The 18,417-nt window shown below is 41.2% G+C and overlaps 1 protein-coding gene across 1 annotated transcript in view; it reads left to right on the top strand.

Moving 5' to 3' along the window:
* Positions 1-10,763: 10,763 nt before the first annotated feature.
* The window catches only part of CHN1 (chimerin 1), a 99,440-nt gene continuing 91,786 nt past the window's right edge, over positions 10,764-18,417 (top strand). Inside the window, exon 1 of the mRNA XM_017837638.1 lies at positions 10,764-10,817. Coding sequence (XP_017693127.1) covers positions 10,799-10,817 — 19 coding nt within the window. The 5' untranslated portion in view covers positions 10,764-10,798. The remainder of the gene's footprint in view (positions 10,818-18,417) is intronic.

Genomic DNA, 18,417 nt, shown 5'->3' on the forward strand with positions numbered 1-18,417 from the left:
AAATACCCTTGCTTAGTTTAATCTGACATGGAGAGGCTTACAGATTTCAAACAATGTCGTATTAAACAATGCCACCTGTATGTCACCCCAGGTTGTGCCCAGTAGAGCTTCATTGCACCTCTGGGTATGATACATTGTACCCTGCAAAGATTAAGAATGTAAATGTCACCTTGTACATCACAGCTTGTACAAGCTGACATTAAAATAAACCAGTGAAAAATATAATATTAATAAGTGAATATTATTAGATTATTACTTCATAATAAGCAAACTGTAACAGCTCTATTCCTGAATGGTTATTATTTTTTGTACTGCAGTCTGTATTAAGGGTTTATCCAAAAATAACACAGGAAATACTGTGTATAGTTACTGGAGCAAGGCATTTCTGGCAGATTTCCATGGCATGCTCAAAGTCTGTGAATTTGTCTTTCATTTAAAAGTGTGGAAGAGATTTTTGGTAAGTGCTGACTACAGCTCAAACCTCTGCCTACTGAGCAGAGGGTTGAAGAGTCACTTGAAGAGCTATAGTTAAATAAAAGCAATTTATAAACTTGAAAATAAAATGTCTTCTGTTAGTGATGTCTTGCTTATACAAGACAATGGATAATAAATTATTAACTGAATGAGATAAGTAATTCCATTTCCTACTGTTTCCTGCTGTCTGTAACATCTAATTTGAACTCTGGGAGTTTCTAATTTCTCAGGACCCAAATGCCATCTAGTGGTAACTGCTGAATATTTTCAGAAAATATTTTATTTACATTGACATCGTTTTCATACTTTTTTCCTAATATTCTACATTTTACAGTGCATTAAGCTCTTGAGAGAAGAAGATAAAGAGGGAGAGGGAAGGTACAGTCCCTCTAGCCTGGGCCAGCCGTGGCAGGGATGCCACACTGCCATGCTACCTGGGAGCTCCTTGCCTGCCTCTGCAGCTGGGCCCAGGTAGGTCATGGAGTTTTCCCCTGCTAAGGGTTGAATAAAATTTCATACCTAGTTGGTAGGCTGCACCTTACTGTTACTTGATAATAAAATATAATTTGGCCAGCACTGTATGAAAGGAGCTGAAAACCACCTCTGCTTCACTGATACTGACCCTCTCCTGGTAGGAAGCTTTGCCCTCTGGTTCATCATTCTCCAAGGAGTTAAGGGGAAGCCATCCCTTTTGCTCTTCTAATGAACCACCAGGGAATGGTATAAGTTTCTTCATGGCACAGTTTGCCTACTTGACTCCTTAGAGTAGAATATAAACTCTAAAAAAATTAACAAAACAAATTTGGCTTCTAGAATAGACTCCTGAAAAAGTAACTGCCATAAACTGGCTTGTAGAGTTGAATAAAAGACTTTACTTGTACAGCAAGAATAAATAATAAAAATAATTTTTAAAATTATTCTATGTAAATATATTCATCAATGTAAAGTGGGCATAGGAGCGTGCATGTGATATGAGCCCATGATGGAGATAGTCCGGCTTTATACATGGAGCTGACTAAAGAGAGCTCTGCAGTGTTTCACCTTTCTATGAGTTTGCACTTCATTGTGATAGGGGGTTTGTTGTTGTTGTTTATGGGTCTGCTTTTTCCATGCACTATCTGAATTCCTTCATCTACTGGTCCGTGTTGCCCTGTTCCATTGCAAGATGTTTGCAGCAGCAGCAGTCGCCAGGGCTGTGCTCAGACCGAGGGTCTCTGGGGTGTGTTCTGCAGGCTGGTGCAGAAATCTAATCTGTCCCACTGATGTCATTGTAAAGTCTATGAAGGTGGCATGAGATCAGTTTGATGGTCTGTGAAAGAGTTTGTGGATGGATAAAGAAATCCTTCATTTTGATTCTTGTTTTGTATGGTATTTGAAGTAAACTGCAGCCTACTAAAGAGTCTGATTAACAAGGGCACTCACAGCACAGCTTATCAAGAGGGTCTTCAGAGAGTTTGGGCTGCTCTGGAGTCCCTGCCCTTGCTTGATGGCAGCACTGGCACTCGTGCACTCATCTGTCCCTCTAGGATGCTGCTGGTTATTTTCCTAGGCCCTAGTGTTGGCCAACAGCCAGTGCAGCTGCAGAGAAATAGGAGGGAACAGAAACAGGACTAGAGCAGCGCTGGTTTTGGTGAGAGTAAATTGTCATGGAAGCACATTTAGGTAGGTGGAACAGGAAGGGTTCGGGAAGCAGTGAAAAATGCAGTCTGAAAAGCACCAAGAAATCTGTCTTGTTTGTCCTTGCTAAAAATACACAATGAAATCCCTAGATCTGGGACAATTTCTTAAAGCTAGAATAGTGGCTTTCTCTGAGTAACAACTGCAGTCTTGCAGCTGTTATCGCTACATCTGCCCTTCACTCTCAAGTTTTCAGAGCAGCAGGATGCTTTAAAGAGGATTCTTAGGATTCTCCACAGTCAGAAGGAAGGTGTTTTGCTGTACACACAGGAAAGAAATCTGAAGAGCAAGTGGCCATGCAATCAAATCTTGAAATAAAGGAGAAAGAATAGGGAAAACAACTGATTGGTAATGATCCACTTGAACTTTTCATCTATGTTTTTGAAGCTATCTAGCTAAATACAAAGGCAAGTGAAACTGTATATAGTGCCTACACAATATTTTTCCTTCCTTCAAAGAACAGGACAGAATACAGACAATGTTACTTTCAGTGGTTTGCGGGGGGGGAATTGTCTTTATGTAACTAATGATTATATGCTATAAAGAGCATAATATGCTATTATTTTAATGCTGTATAACATAATAATCTGGATTATTGCTTTTGATTTGAACACTCTGAAGATAAACTAATTAGATTTCTTTAGCCATTATTCCCATAAAATAGTTTAAGACACATTCTTCATGAAAATACATCTATCTGGGAGCACAAAGGAGAGCAGCTTTCCCTTGGTGGACCAAAGAAACTGTTTTCTGACAACAAGCAGCAAACTGGCAGTTGAAATGTTGCTGTAACCCACACCAAAATGGTGAGGGCCTGGATCCCCCTGCTCCTGCAGCGTTGTATGGAGTTTCCCAAAGAGCTTTGCTTGGTTGTGTATGTTCAAAACATACCTTCTTGACTTATTGGGGTTTAAGAAAAAAACCCAAACAGTCCTCTTTGGAAACTGCTTCCCTTATTAGTGACTTGTTGTGCAGATTAACTCTGAATTCTGAAGTCACTGTGTTTGCACAGGCTGAAAGCACTGGGATTATATCTGTGTAGAAAATTGCTAGGAACTGGATGTTGGAAGGACCAAACCAGAAATTAGTTTCCTATATATCTGTTTGATTGAGGATTGCATGAGTTTACAATTGAATACATGAGGTTGAATTCCAGACCTGAGGTTGGTGTGGTGATGGGCAAGTCAGATTGCAAGATCAGTTACCTGATCTCTGATTTTTTTAAATAAAACTGCTGCATGCACAGCTGAAAAGTTGCCAAGTCTTAGTAATAGTCTCTGGCATCCAATTTAGGACCTGGATATCTGCTAATTTAGTTTTACTTTGTTGAGAGGCTTTCCATGTGTCTTGGTTAACAATAAGGAAAACGTGTACAACAATGGGATGCAATTATTTTATTATTAAAGAAACGGGAAGTAACGATTTTTTCTCCCTTCCTTCTCTCCTCCTCCCCCAGAAAAAAACAGTGACATCAGGTACAGAAAAGAAAAATTTCTCTCTATGTGGGCTATATAGTAAATAATTGAGGCACAGTTAAAAGGGCTCAGAAAGAATCAGATAATTTTTTCCTTTCATAAGGAATCCTACTGTTGTAAACTTACAGTTCACTAAAACTATTGTGATACTGGCAGATAAATTAACGAATACTGAACAATTTCAAATTCTAATTAAATCTCACTATTACTTCCAGGACTGGTTTATCTCCTCTCCAGGAATACTTGATTTGAACAGCTTGTTTAACAGAAGAGCTATCGATCCCTTCAGTAACACTTTAGAATCATTAAGAGGAAAACTTTAATCTCTTTCAGCTCTTTGAAGTTGCTTTGGTAAATGTCGTCTCTCTGCGATCCTGAAGAACTGATGCTGGTCTTGAAAGATATTTCCCACATTATTCTCTGCTGCCTTTTGCACCCTGCTGCCGTTACCTGCCTGCTCACACTTAGCTGTACATTAAAGCAGAGAGATATCACTAGTGCATGTGCTTGCCCACCTGGTTTGGAAGATTTTATATTCTTCAAAAGTCTTCCTGGTGGAAGTAAACACATCTCTCAGAGACTTGTTGAACTGCAAATTAGTTATCCAGTGCTTCTGCTATCTCAACACTCTGAGGCTTGGACTTAGAAGCATCTTCAAGTCATTAAAGTTCATTTTACAAAGGCACCTGATAAGTAGATTGCATATGTCTATACAGCAGGAAATTATCAGAACTTTTCCAAACTTCATTTCTTATTCATAGTCCATTTTCTAAACTATCACATAGAATTCAACTTCAAATCTGATGCAGTTTGCCTTATCAGGGCTCATACACCTTTGTTCAAGTAAACTGCATTACTGAGCCTTAAAATACCCTTAAACATTTCATGTGCTCTAAAACATGAACATTATCTCAAAGAACCCTAAGTAGTCTAGAAGATGCAACTCTTTCTGAGAAGCAAGTTGCATGGGATAACTAATATCCTCATTAAAAACATTACTGTCGACTAGCTTCAGTAACACATAGATAGGTTCTCCAAGAATATAGAAATTACTTTGAAGGACTGGTATTAGAAAATAGAGTAATTGTGTGTCAGTTCTATATAGCACCTCAGAATTACTGGTTTGGGTTGCTTATGAGAACGTTCAATTTCTTTAACAATCCTTTAAATTCCATCCAGTGGATCTACAAGTGGATCTAGTGGTTCTAGAAGTCTGAACTGATTACAGAACCACAGCCAGCTCTGTAGCATAGCTTATGGCTTCAGGTAGGAGATCATCACTCATTGATAAACACATTTTGAAAGACAAGACTAGAGGTATCTTGGAGACATATTTTTCAATGGCTAGCTTGTTCTTAGTTTTTAGTGTTTATGGATGAAATTATAGTCATAACAGTTTATTCCCAAGACTGTTTTGCCAATGGCTTGCCTTCTGTTTTTTAACTTGGAATTACCAGGGATTTTTTTCAAATATATACAAGCACTATTTCAACTAATGCCTTAATATGAATTTCTAAGCATGGTATAAAAAGGAAATATTATGAAAGCTAAATAGAAGCTATAAGTTGCATTTTACAGCCAGTATAAACACACTTAGGTGTTTTATAGCCATCAGTATTATCTCCTTTGACACTTGAGCCATGTCCCTAGGAGACAGAAAGCAGAAACTTCCTGGAATTTCTTTAATTAGCCTGTTCATTTCACTTAATAAAACAAGCAATCAAAAACATATTGTGTTTCTTGCACAGGACTCTTAAAAATGTAACTTAGAGTATGTGGCTCTTACATCTGAGCAAAAGTGCAAGCAATTTTGAAATTTCCTAATATTTTAATAATTTTATTACTAGCTGATCTCACACTAGAAGTCTCTGCTGATGGGATATGCTAGTAAGTGTGCACATGAGCAGTAAGAAAGCTCATAAAAAGTCTGGTGTTAAAGTACCTTCAGACCAGCTGCAAATAATAAAAAAAAAGCCCTTTTGCAGTTATAAATAGTTTAGTCACTTGCCTATTTTGATATTGCTGCCTCTAAATATCATCGGGAACCTGCTGTGAGAGAAATGCCCCACGTGTCAGCATCAAAGTTTAAGATCATATGATTTTGCTAAGATACATAGGTAGCATCACCTATATCCTATCCATAGTACCTGTTCATGATGTAATTCCCACCACATTTATGCACATCTTGGAAATCCAATTAAGTGGGAGTCATGATGTAAAATTCATTAAAAACTCTTTTAGAAAGGACTTTGTTCAGGAAACATAGGCAAGGGGGAGCTTTTTTTACTTTAATGCAGTTCCATTCAAAAATGGCATAATATCTCTTAACATCAGTCTAAACAAAGCACATTCTCTCTAGGCTTCAAAGAAAACAGCTTTAGTTTAGTTTTAAAACTATGACTGTGCTCATGTGCTGGTTCCCCTTAGATCTTGTGGCATTCACTTTGACTGTAACCAGGAAAAAATCCAACTCTAAAGGTTGTCATTGCCAGCTATTTCTGTCAAACATTTTTTCATGACACAGAGAGCCAGAAGCAGGTGTGTTAAGCCCATTTTTCATTTCATTGGTGTACACCACCTACTGTGTACTAAACTGCTGTAAGTTGTTATGGGACATAGTGCCGGTCCTATGGATTTGGGTAGGATGCCAAATGTGAGTTCCTAATTTGGTAGTTGTGATTTAAAACAGGAGCCATGGTGGATATGTTACACTTATGTCACTTTCTTTGGCAATGATCATAAAATTCAACATGCAAGTTCCCCCTAGTAACTGTTATTTTGCTAGTCTGTACCCTGTAGATAAAAGAAAAAAAAGTTACCACCAAAATCTACAGACTAGCATAGATCCCAGTAAAATACTGTCTGGTTTGCAAAGGTTGCTCATAGCGGCTGTACTTGATGCAGGAATTCTCTCTTCTTCTATGCCTGTAACAGTGTTAGGTAATATTGTGTTTAAATAACTTTGCTATTAATAATAAACAATAGCAGCATCCAAAATATAAGCTCAAATGCCAGTTCTCTCATTAAAGGGAGAAAGATTATCCAAAATGCTGGTAATGTGCAATGACAATCCTGGGTTTGGTGATAAGGCTTGATGTTACATTTAAATAGTTGTCATCTACATAAACATTAATTATAACTAGCAAGCTTGGTAGTCAGTCTTCAAACTTTTAATTGATGACTTTTAAATTAGCTAAAATAATTGAATTTATCTTACTGAATAAGTGGTAGAAATCTGCCTTGCTGTTTTCCAAGGAGTAAATGTTCCATTGCAAATACTGTGAACTCTGAATCTGCTCGGTAAGGCAGCCCTTGGCCACCTCCCTCCCTGCCTCACAAACTCCCAGCAATTACACATTAGAAGTTAAATTAAATTCTGCACGTGACAAGGCTTTTACCAGTGCAGTTTTCCTGCTGTCAAGGCGGTCTGTAGCACAAAGACACTGTGATAAGATGCTACCGCTATTCATCAGGTAACATCTCCCCATGTCTTCAGTTTTACTGTTTCCCTTTAATACAGGACAGCTTTAATTTATAGTGGGGTTTTTTTTTTTTCCTTCACACAACATTGTATTTACTAGCTGGGAACCTTTTTTTCCAGTTGTGTATAAATCTTTAAAAATGTCAGTGATTAATTTTAAAAATCTCATTTATCACTATATGATTAGTGAATTAGTTAAGGTTTGAAGAATAAATGTCAGGTAATTAGAAGCAGTTTTGTACCAGACTCTCAGACAAAGTGATGGATCAAAGAAAGGCCACTAGAAAATGGGATACTGGTCCCATAGTGCTCAGCACCCAGAGCAAGGCAGCAAAAGGAGAGGGGCCAAAATAAAAAAAACCTAAACACTAGAAACCAATCGCAAATCCTAGTGATGAAATTTTACCTCAATAATGAAGCAGTACTAACTGACTGCAGTTTTTAAAGAGCCTTGAGGTTTGGGAGACAAGGCAAGAAACCTACTGAAGGACAGTGAGCAGGCTAGAAAATAGCATTTTATGCATGTATTTCTCTTTGGAGATTTTATCTTTGAGGTACACTTTGTAAATACACCCCTAAATACTCCTAGGAGGTGGCAAGTATAATAGTGCTTTTTCTACACTAAGTGATGCTAACAAGCCAATTTTGCAAAGGAGGGCTTATCAAGGGCTAAAGATCCAGGGAAACAAGACACTAAGGTCATACTTGCTGCTATTTACATCAAGGTCATGCACAACAGGGTTCTCTTTTGTGCTCTCCCCTGCAAAAGATCAAACCCGTGCTCTGGGGTCTGTGCGAAGGAACAGCCCCTCTGGCCAAACAGGCCCAGGTGGGAGCTGTGGTTCAGCTGCTCCTGAGCATCTGCATTTCCTCCCTTTGCCCCTGTGCAAGGTGACACGGGTCAGTGCTCAGTCAGCTCCAGCTCTCTTCTAACGAAATTCCCACAGTAGCAGTTAAATCATTGTTATTGCTGGTGCACTAATATGTGCTGGCTCGATAAGGCGTTATGTAATTTTAAGATAATGTTGTTAAACAGAAATCTCCATGAGGATTTCAGGTCCATTCAAAAGTAGGGTGTGGTGGAAGGGATCTTTGCCTGGTGAACTTCAGGCTAATTTTTTTTTCTGCTTTGCATCTTTGATTTCTTCCTGCCATGTTAAGGCTGTCAGCCCTTGTAAAAGCCAGAGCTGCCATCAGGTAAGAGGGTACATACTGGGTACAGACACACTCCTTGCTACCCTCATCACCTTTTTTGTGCCAACACCTGTGAGGGCTGGTTGAGAGCTCTGGGTATGAGCTTGATGGTGAAGTCCTTCCAAAATCTGCTGCTGTTCTCTGCAGGGTGCTGGAGCCTGGGTCAAAACATCCTCCTAAACCAAGAAAAGCATCTAATCAGAGATAACGATTGAGCTCAATTTGTTTTGAAAGTTCAGATCAGCTGCAGAACTCTTCCAGGTACAGTAAAATACAGCTCCAGTAACTAACTGTGAAATGACCAACACACTTCCCTAGGTTTTAGCCATAACTGCACTCATAGCAAAGGCATTATTAGACAATTGAAATGACTAATCAAATCACTCAGACTGATCTTAACAATTCTAGTATTGATAATACCTATTATGAAAAACTGTGTTACACTTTCTGTACAGGAAAACATTTTTCAAGTAAACATGCAGTTCAGTAGTTAGCAATAAAGATTTGGGAGTAGTGGAATAGTAAAAACTGGCTGTTTAATTGAAGGAAGTTGGAGTGAAAGCTTAGGATTTAATTCCAGGAAATGTAAGAGGGAAAAAATCTGCAGGAAGGTCTAACTTATTTCCAAAAAGCCAAGCAAAACACTCCGTGCACACAAAGGTCAAATCATGTAGGCAGGATGACAAAGATTTATTGTGTTGCTTTTTTCCAAACCAGTTTTCATCTATTTTTAACCTTTTAGCTCTGCAATTAAAATATTATTTCTCAGTAGTCCAGCTGCTCAATAAACTTTTGCACTTTATACACGCAAAATGAAAATGTTTTGTGAAATCAGGTCCATCATGCTAGAATTCCTTTGGCAAGGAATAAAATGAAGGAAATTATCACTCTGGGATAAAGTGTTTATTTTTGTTTTAACTTTGCATGCTAAGCAAAGTATATCAACATAAAAACCTATGTTTTGAAATATTTGACAGACATAAAAAAACCTGCATGTTTTTCTTGTCTCAAACCAGATTTCAAGATACTGAAAACTCCCATACTATCGTCCTTTTGTTGTCTACAAAAAAGATTAGGTAGAACACTGAGCATGAAAACAGCTAGCTGCATAAACCGCCTGTTTTTCAGACAGATCTTTGTTTTAGTTGTCTTGTTGAAAGAAAATGTATTTTATGTACTTGCTGACCCTGAGCTGCATTCACAGAACTGGAACCATTAATTGCAGCAGCTGTGGATGCAGCCTGTGTACACACTCTTCTTCCTTCAGGCTGTCCTCTGCCAAAAATCTTGTCTTGGAGGCAGGCTTCTCACTGCGCACCCGCTGCAGAAGCCACCACAGTGCCCCAAGCGAAGGTGGGACAGGCTCTGTGATGTTCATAAAAACACCTGCAAAGCCTGCTTGCCCTGGCTGAGGTCTCCGAAGCCTTCAGCTGAAGGTTGTGAATTTCTACAGCTGTAGTAGATTAAACTTGTGTGGATTGTGCTCAGGCTGGATTTGAATTCTCAGCACGCACAGTTTGCATCTGAGAGAAGTACCTGTGAGTGAGGAACTTCTGTACAGCCAAGAGAGGTGGGTCTGGTTATCCTGCGTGTGCTGGGAGGGTCTGCCGAGTACTCGCTAGCCTCTGTTGTGAGTATCTGTTTTCAGGTTGAAAATGCGAACTGTACAAGTGAGTTACACCAGGCGCGATGCTGTCTTCTCAATTAAATGCTTTTAGCTCTGAAGTTTACAGTCCTGGACAGCGAAAAATGACGGTAGCTGGGCTGGCTGAAATTTCTCAAATCAAAGATTTGGAGGGGAAATATACGGGTTTGCTCTCTTCGTGCTTGCTGGCATTTAAGAGGCAATTCTCACCTCGCTTTCAAAAGTCATGTGTTTCACAGGACCGTTGGCTCTCCTGCCGGACCAGGCAGGCAAAGCCCCGCCAAGGCGGAGGAAGCACCGGCCGTGGGGCAACGGTGCTTTCCACGGGGAATCTTCTCAGAGGAGCAAAGGCGTGCGGGACGGCTCGGCGGTGCCCGAGGGACGAGCCCGTGCCCCGTCGGTGTGCGGGGATGGGAGCCGAGAGCCCCGCGGGAGGGGACGCGCTTCCCTTTGTGCCCCGGCGGCGGCGGCCGCGTTGCCATGGGAACCGTCCCGGCGGCCGCGGCGGGCGGGGCCGGGCCGTGCGGCGCAAGATGGCTCCCCGAGGCGGCGGGACGCAGCGTGAGCAGCGGGCGGGGGGCGGGCGCGGGCTGCCCCCGGTACCGCGCGTCCCCGGCCGCCCTCCCCCGACACCCCCCGGCCCTGCCCTCCCCTCCCCTGCGGGCTGCGCCCGCCCCGCGGCACCGGCGGCCGCCGCCACTTGCTGCCGCGGGGCGTCCTGACAGCCCCGCGCCCAACTTGTGTTGCAGGCGCGCCCCGCCGCTGATGCGAGAGCTCCCGCCGCGCCAATGCCAGCGCCGCGCCGCCCGGCCAGCCCTCGCCGCCCCCCGGGCCCGCCCCGCCGCCGCCGCGATGGCTCTGACCTTGTTCGGTGAGTGAAGCGCCGCCGCCGCCGCGGCCCGGCGGGCGCGGGGCTGCCGCCCCCATTGTCTGCGGCGCGGCAGCGCCTGGGCGTGGGCGCCGCCCCGCAGGGCCGGGCCCGGGGGCTGCGGGGAATCGCACCCCGCCGGGGCAGCCCCGGGGCCGGCCCGGCGGGGGTCGGCTGGGGCAGGAGGGTAGAAGTTACGGTGCCTCGGGAAGCCCGCGGCCGCCGAGGGGCTGCGCGGCGGAGTTGCGGACTGGCTCGGGAGGGACCCCCGGGGCGCTCGGGGCGCCGCTGCCCGCGGGGACCTGGTGTGTCCCTGCCGAGGTGTTCAGCGGCACAGTCCAGGAAAGGATGTTTCGGGAGGCTGCGAGTGCAGCCCGGTGTGGCTGTGTTTCACAGCGTGGTGGGAACCGGCGTGGGAGAACTGTAGTTTAAACTGTTGAACATGCGGGTGCTGTTAAGTAAGGTTATTAAATTAAGCTTGTTTATGCTTAACATGCTTAATTTTACGGGAGGGGGGGGAACTGCGTCTAGCAACGTTAGGTAAATGCAGCAATGCGAAGGAAAGGAGAAATTAACATGATTAACGTCAGTACAGAGTTAGCAGGATAATCGGGATACTCTCTCCTAGGAGGCTCCTGCACCAGAAGTGATTTCTAGTGAACAGGTTTAAGTGAGGATATGAAGTCTATTCATAGTGTTTAGACTGTGGATTTTAGTTCATGTGTAAACAAATTACTTGCTTTCATTCATCTACTGATTTTGGGCTGATACGATTTCTTAAAAGAATAAAAACAGTTTCATGGGTTTTTCTAAAATTTAACACCTGTTATATTATTATGGCATATTAAGCCCCATCTAAAAACAAGTTTAGCTCGTGTTGCAAGATAGCTCTCTGTAGATAAAATCTGTGCAGTATTGGATTTAGTTACTGTGCTGTCTCTTATATTTATATTTCCTGCTTGAGTTTTTCAGGATGCAAAAGGTCATAGATCATAGGTCACAGTAGAGTAAACTGTGTCTATCATTATAGGCCTGATGTTGTCACTTGAGTTCATGTGAGTCCCCAGATTTCAGGAGGTGCAGGTACAGGGCCCTGCACATTGTCATGTACAGGGTAAGCATCAAGCTCTTTAATTTAGAAGCAAAAGTGAACATAGAGATCAAATGGCAGATTGGCTGTTGTAAAACAACTACTGCACATGTTTCACTGTATCATTGTAAATAGATTGTTAAGAAAATACGTAGTTTGTTACACAGGCACTGGAGGTAAATACTGTAGTCTCTAACAGAAAAAGAATTTTTAGGATACTGAAAATACATTTTCTATGCTGAGTGTCATTACAGTCTTCGTCTGCAAAAATTAAGAATATTTTAATTTTAGCTTTTAAAGAACATGGCATTCCTACATCAAGTACCTTTTTTTTTTAAACTCCTATGATTCAGTTCTAATTCGCATGTGTTTGGTCTACTGAATGACATTTTCTATTAATACAAATTTGCATTACAAAGTAAATTGAAGTTTTTGTGTGTTAGCAGGTCTGTTGTTACAGTAAATGACATTGATACATGTAAAAGATAGAGTCAAGAGAAGATAGAGTGGAGTACTGTGCTGTGTCTAGGTTTTAAACGTTATCTTGCCAAGGTTAAAACCTCAGGATTAACACGCTTTTAAGAAAATACAAAGTGACAATAAAACAGTGCAACAAATATGGCTCATGTGTGTCAACAAATGAATGTGGTGTCTTTCACAAATGTAAAAGCTTTAGAGTATGTCTGAAACTATGAATGCAGGAGTGTGAGTTGTGTAAATGCAGAAATGTATGAAAGTGCAGTATGTTTGTAGATGCTGTAGTGATTAACTTATGGTTGAGCTAGCACAGCTGACTGTGTTGCTGTGTGTTCTCTGAGCTGAGGTAGCTTGCCACACTTTGTCTCAGCAAATAACAAAGACAGACCACAACATGCTTGCTATGAGCTTCAGGACAGAGTTCAACCTTTATTTTAAATTTTGGCTGCCTGTGGATAGTTGCATTTTCAGTTATTGTGCTACAGCTGACCCATAGCAACTCATTAAAAATATAACCCACAAAAGAGTGGATTTTAGTTTGTTTCAAAATGTACCCCTACCAAAGCAACATAAGCAAATCTGAGGAAAGGCAAAATAAATGTGTCTGAATTAATGTATCTATTTTGAGGGACTAAGCATCTGTAATTGTACTATTTTAAATTCACACCTATCTTATACCAGTAAAATTGCCCTGAGCAAACAGGTTCCAGAGGAGTTGTTTCTTTGGTTCTGCTCATTCACATAAATTCTAGGCTCAATTTTGTGTTTTTATTTCCCCTAGCCCACACTGAACCAAATTTCACATGTTCTTGGGTTGCTTCTAATAAGTTGTGCTCCAAAAGCATGTAAAATTTGAGATAAATTGCCATGTCAGCTTGAATGGGGGAGAAAATTCACCAGGTTTTCTGGGTCTCTTTCAATTACTGTGTATGTGTGTGAGCACAGCAAGGGAGAGGAGAGGGATGGGAAGTGTCATAACGCACTTTCTCCATGCTCTTGACACTGGTTTATGGCTGTTTTGGTGCATAGTCCAAAGACTGCACCATAAGGGGACAGGTCTAGAGATCAGGGTGACGTTGCAGATTCTGGATTAAAATGGACACGGGATTACAAGGCAGTTGAAAAGTCAGGTGTACCTTATTTTTACTTGACAGTGGTTGGGAGCTTCCTGTTCCTGTTGGAGGTTGCCCTTTGCCATAGTACCTGGAGCGGCCCCCCATAGCCACAGGAGCGCTAACTGCAGTTTACACCTTTGAGGTGGCACCTTGAGACTCTTTGGAAAGTTGGTTGAAGAAAAGAGCTTCTAGTGTATCAACATTTTTCTGATATCAAAAAAGGCCATTACCCTTGGACTATGTGTGTCTCCTGACTTATCCCATTTCAGTTACAGCTTATTGTTGAGATTGGGGTGCAACATTAAAGTACAAAGGAGGAAAATGTTAAGACTCTTCACTTTATCAGTTTTAGTTATTTTAAAATTATTTTCTTCATTTTACCATATTCTCTCAGTAATGACCTTCCAAGATATCCTGTGCTGACAGTTGGCTGTATGGAAGATCAGTAGGGAACTGCCCATGTTCCCATGGTACAGTGGTACAGATGATGAGTCTGTTTGTGGTATGGGCTATGGGGAAGAGGAGTTCAGCTGTTCCACAGATGCAGAGAGGAAGAGGAGCCCCTGTTGGAAGCAATCAGTGATGGGAGAGCATGGAGGTTGTTAGCTGAAAACGTACCTCTGTTACCTATCAATCACTCTGGCTACTTCAGGCAAAAGTGTCATCCCAGCAGGGTTCATAGTTACACAAAGTTAATGCTCACAGACATATGGTGGGATTTTGGGGGTTGTCCTGTGCAGGGCCAGGAGCTGGACTTAATGATCCTTTTGGGTGCCTTCCAACTCAGGATATTCAATGATTCTGTGATAAAGTTATGGTGGCAGAAATGGCCTGTTGTGACTGTTGGTGGTTACCCACATGTGACGTGGCTTTTTGTGGTACCAGCAGAGGTAGGGTTTGGCCAGTACAGTCAGTTTGTGCTCTAGTGACCAAGCACGTAGAATGCAGGTTTGACAGAGGAAAGCAGATCCGGTACAAGGACAACATCAACAAAACACTGGGAGACAGTCAATTTCTATGAGAAGTGGAAAAAAAAGGTTTTTTGATCCTTTTGTTTGTTGCAAATAATAGATGTGATGGATGTGATATCCATATGAATTGCCTACTAAGAGTTGGGGGGATTTTAAAAACATCTTAGTCCACAAAACATTGCACACTTTTACATGCGGTGTGTATAAATGTCTGGAACTTGAGCAGATGTCCAGTTCTAGTGCTGTTTTTCATCCTAAAGCAGATGCGTGTTCCCTTACAGAAGGCTGTGGTGATTACAGGTGTAGCCTCCTTTTTCTCTCTCTTCCTGCCTGCTGCAGCAGCTGAAATGGCTTATAAGCCAGTGTCCTTCTCTGCTGTTTCAGCACCAAGTGCAGTGGCTTCATGCCCAGCCGTGGAGGAGCTGGGCTGAAGCCACTTGCCTGGTTTAGCAGGGAGATGGCTGAGGGGTACCTGCCAGTTCTGCTCCATTGAATCTGTGCAAGGGGTAGCAGCTTCCTAGAGACAGGAAGAACAATCAGTCATGTTTCTAGACCTCCTAAAGCCCATATGTTAATATCCCAAGTTGTGAGATTACACAGTGACAGGGCTGAGGTGCGTGCTGCCATTCCACTTGGATGATTCAAGTATGGGAAAGATAACCAACAATGTAGAGGGAAAAAGAGGGAAGTATTAAGTTATCCCACTGCTACCGCTGTTCGCTTGAGTCTTTCAATGTCCTGAGAAGTGTTTAAAGAAAGTCAGCATTGTACCTTGAAAGAAAAATAGTTTTGTTATGTTTTAGTGCTTATGAATTGCTCTTGTCTTTTATGAATTCCCTTCCTGTTCAGTTGTTTGCTCATCAACTCTCTTGTGTGAACAAAGACATTTCAAAACAGCCAGGAGAGATCTTCATGGACATATTTGTCATTAGTTATTCATGCTCTTGCCTTCTTGCTCAGAGCCTGCCAATGGATGAAAACTCATCCCTGAATATTGGTGGTTAAGAAATGAAAAGTGAAGCAATTCTCTTTTAATCTTTGAAGTACTTGCATTCTGATGAGTGGCTACAGATGAATGGGATTAGAGACAGAGCTGTATTCAGCATGACAGATATGGTTATATAAGGGATGATGAACAAGGGCAGTTTTTAGAGAAATCTATAGGGAAAATACCAGATTAAAAGAAACAAGCAATATACTGCTACAGGCAGGAAGGGTAGGGACAAAGAAGCCAATTATACTTCCATTTCAGGTGTCCATACATTTCTGAAAGAACATGTAAATATTAATTTGCTCACTTGACAGAATAGCTTCCACAGCTGTGAGCTCTATCATACTGCACAGAACTAATTTTCTATGAATCTGTTTGGTACTATAGGTATGGAAGTGAACCTTTTGAAGTAAGTTCTTCCATACTTGAAATACTAATTAACAAATTGCTGTTTAAAGTTCTATGCATCTATGATTACTGTTCTCCATACAAACTGTGCTTATTGACTCATGGCTGCTTCAAAAGGTGGGGTATACTTATGTTGGTACAGACACATATTTTCTAATGTGTCAATCTTAAAGAGAGAAACTGCTCTCTAAATAAATGTTTTGCTATCTTGGGAAAGGGTGTTAAATTTTAGAGTGCTTGGTTAGCACAGGTACATAGAAAATAAATGTTCCTCTAAAAAATTACAACAGGTAATGCCTGCAGATTCTCTGTGGGATAAGAAATACTCAATCTGCTTATTTCTTGTCTTGTGTGCAGAGCCTTCTAAGAACAGGAAATAAAAAGATCACCTACAATTCAAGTTCTTCTCTATATTTGTATATGTGGCCCTAAACTATGCTTAAAACTTTTGGCTAGGTGTGATGGTAAAGTTTACTGACAGAGCCCCTTAACTAAAGAGTCAGGTTGTACCAGAAAAGTGTTCTTTGAATATGTTCCTTAACTGAAGTAGGTGATAGAAGTTTGTTCATGGAATTGGGATATTTACAGTAGGGCTTTTGTCACTACAGGGAACATAAATGTGGGATGCTATAGGAATGATACCTATCACGGATGCTTCTAGGCTAAAAAAAGTGTGTAAAGAACTTTGAGAACTGTTTTAAGAGCATAAGATGAGCAACAAAGTGAATACATACCACAAGCAGCACTGCCTGTGCTAGATCTTTTTCACCAGAAAAACAGTGAATTCAAACTGATCTTTTTTAACCTGGTTACAGTAGATACTCTTGAAGAGTTTAGCCCTTGCTGAAAATATTTGGGCTTCATTCACTACCAAGTGACAGGCCAATTTTAGAGGAGATTTAAGCAATTCAACATCTAGTCACAATGAGAACTACAGGTAGTCTAATTAGACAAAACAATTTAGGGACATTAGTAGAATGTTTGGGGTTTTTTGTTTGTTTGTTTTTTAAACAAGATTTAAGAATGAAGGTGATTTGTTAAAAATTGGAACCATTGTAGAGAGAAACTAGACCTTCCTGGCTCCTGTTCATGTGTCTGGGAAGGAAAGTGCTCAAGTGCTGGGAATCATAAGAATTTCTTTTCCTAGGTACTGTGCTAACCTTTCCTGATTTATAGAACCTAATGAAGCAAATAAGGAGAGCAGCCTTGAAAGGTTTTGCCAGCAATGCAATTGGAAGGAATACCTACATAGGATCTGGGAAAAGAAGATTGATCTATTAACTAGTTAATTGGTATCAATTGATCAAAATATTGGAGAAGTGACACTAACACTTATAAACAAGGATGAAAAAATTTCAGTCATGGCTTCTCAGCTTAGTGCCTAGGAGTGTGCTTCATGCAGTGGCTGGTATAAAATTTTGTTTCCTATTAATTGTGAATATTGTATAAAGATCTTAAGAAATCAGAGGTTTGACAATTGTTGCTGAAACGGGAAAGGGCCAGGTCCACTTGTGTGCTCAAGTAATGAATTAAGATGAGATTTTGGAATTTTCTCCAAGGAGATTCTCTTGTGCTATCATCAGTTCAGGCACACTGAACAATTGTGTCCCTTCCTCCTTGACATCAAGTGACCCACTAAGAAGTGGAGGTAGTCTGTGTAACACAGAATCTCATCCGATGATGTTGAAGTGAAATACACTTTGGATCTGAGGATCCAGGAAGAGTTCCCAAGCCTTGTGGATGTACACTTCACGTCAACCAAGGACTGATGCTTCAGGTGTAAATCTGGGTTTTCTTCTATTTGTTTTGGACTCAGCTGATGCATTCTGCCTTGTTGAGTCTCCATATGAGAGACCCAACAAGATCTCTTGTTCTCTTACGAACTCTCTCCGAGAGTTCTTAACTGGTTTTTTAGGTGTATGAGAAGATTTCCATTGATAGAAAGCACATCTCTCTGTCAAGAAAAGACTGTGTTTACACACAATGGCAGTGCCATAGTCATTACTTAAATAGTACTTTAATCAGTAAACTCAAAGCATAAACCCAATACAATCCTTTTGGAAGACTGTTATTTTCCCTAAATAAAAGAACATTAATCAGGATCCTCCAAGGGTGCAGACATTGGTAACTCATCTGTGCAGTCTAAGTTGACTGTGCATTGTGAAATGATTTTTCTTTTTTTCTGAACGTGGGGCTTAGCATCAGCAGCTCAGGCTATTGAGCTGCTCCACCCTGTGGTCAGAGATCGCACAGCTCTGCACAAACATGTCTTCGTAATGAAACAAAACAGACACAAGACCTCGCCCAAGGGCACTTTTGTAGTTATTAGCAGAGTATGAGATACTTCCTCCTCCCTGATAAAATCGTGAACGGGCTTGGTTGTTCTTCAAGTGGAGTGGACTGTATCTGGCCTTTACATTTTCACAAATGATGGCAGAAAATTAAAAACTCTCTAGATTTTGATTTTTTGAGTCTATATTGAAAAAAGGAAAAGTGTTATTTAGAGTCTCTGAAATATTTGTTCTTCTAAAGCATTTAACAATACAGCTAG

The sequence above is a fragment of the Lepidothrix coronata genome, unplaced genomic scaffold, assembly GCF_001604755.1.
Source record: "Lepidothrix coronata isolate B3197 unplaced genomic scaffold, Lepidothrix_coronata-1.0 Scaffold7, whole genome shotgun sequence".
Classification (NCBI taxonomy): Eukaryota; Metazoa; Chordata; class Aves; order Passeriformes; family Pipridae; genus Lepidothrix; species Lepidothrix coronata.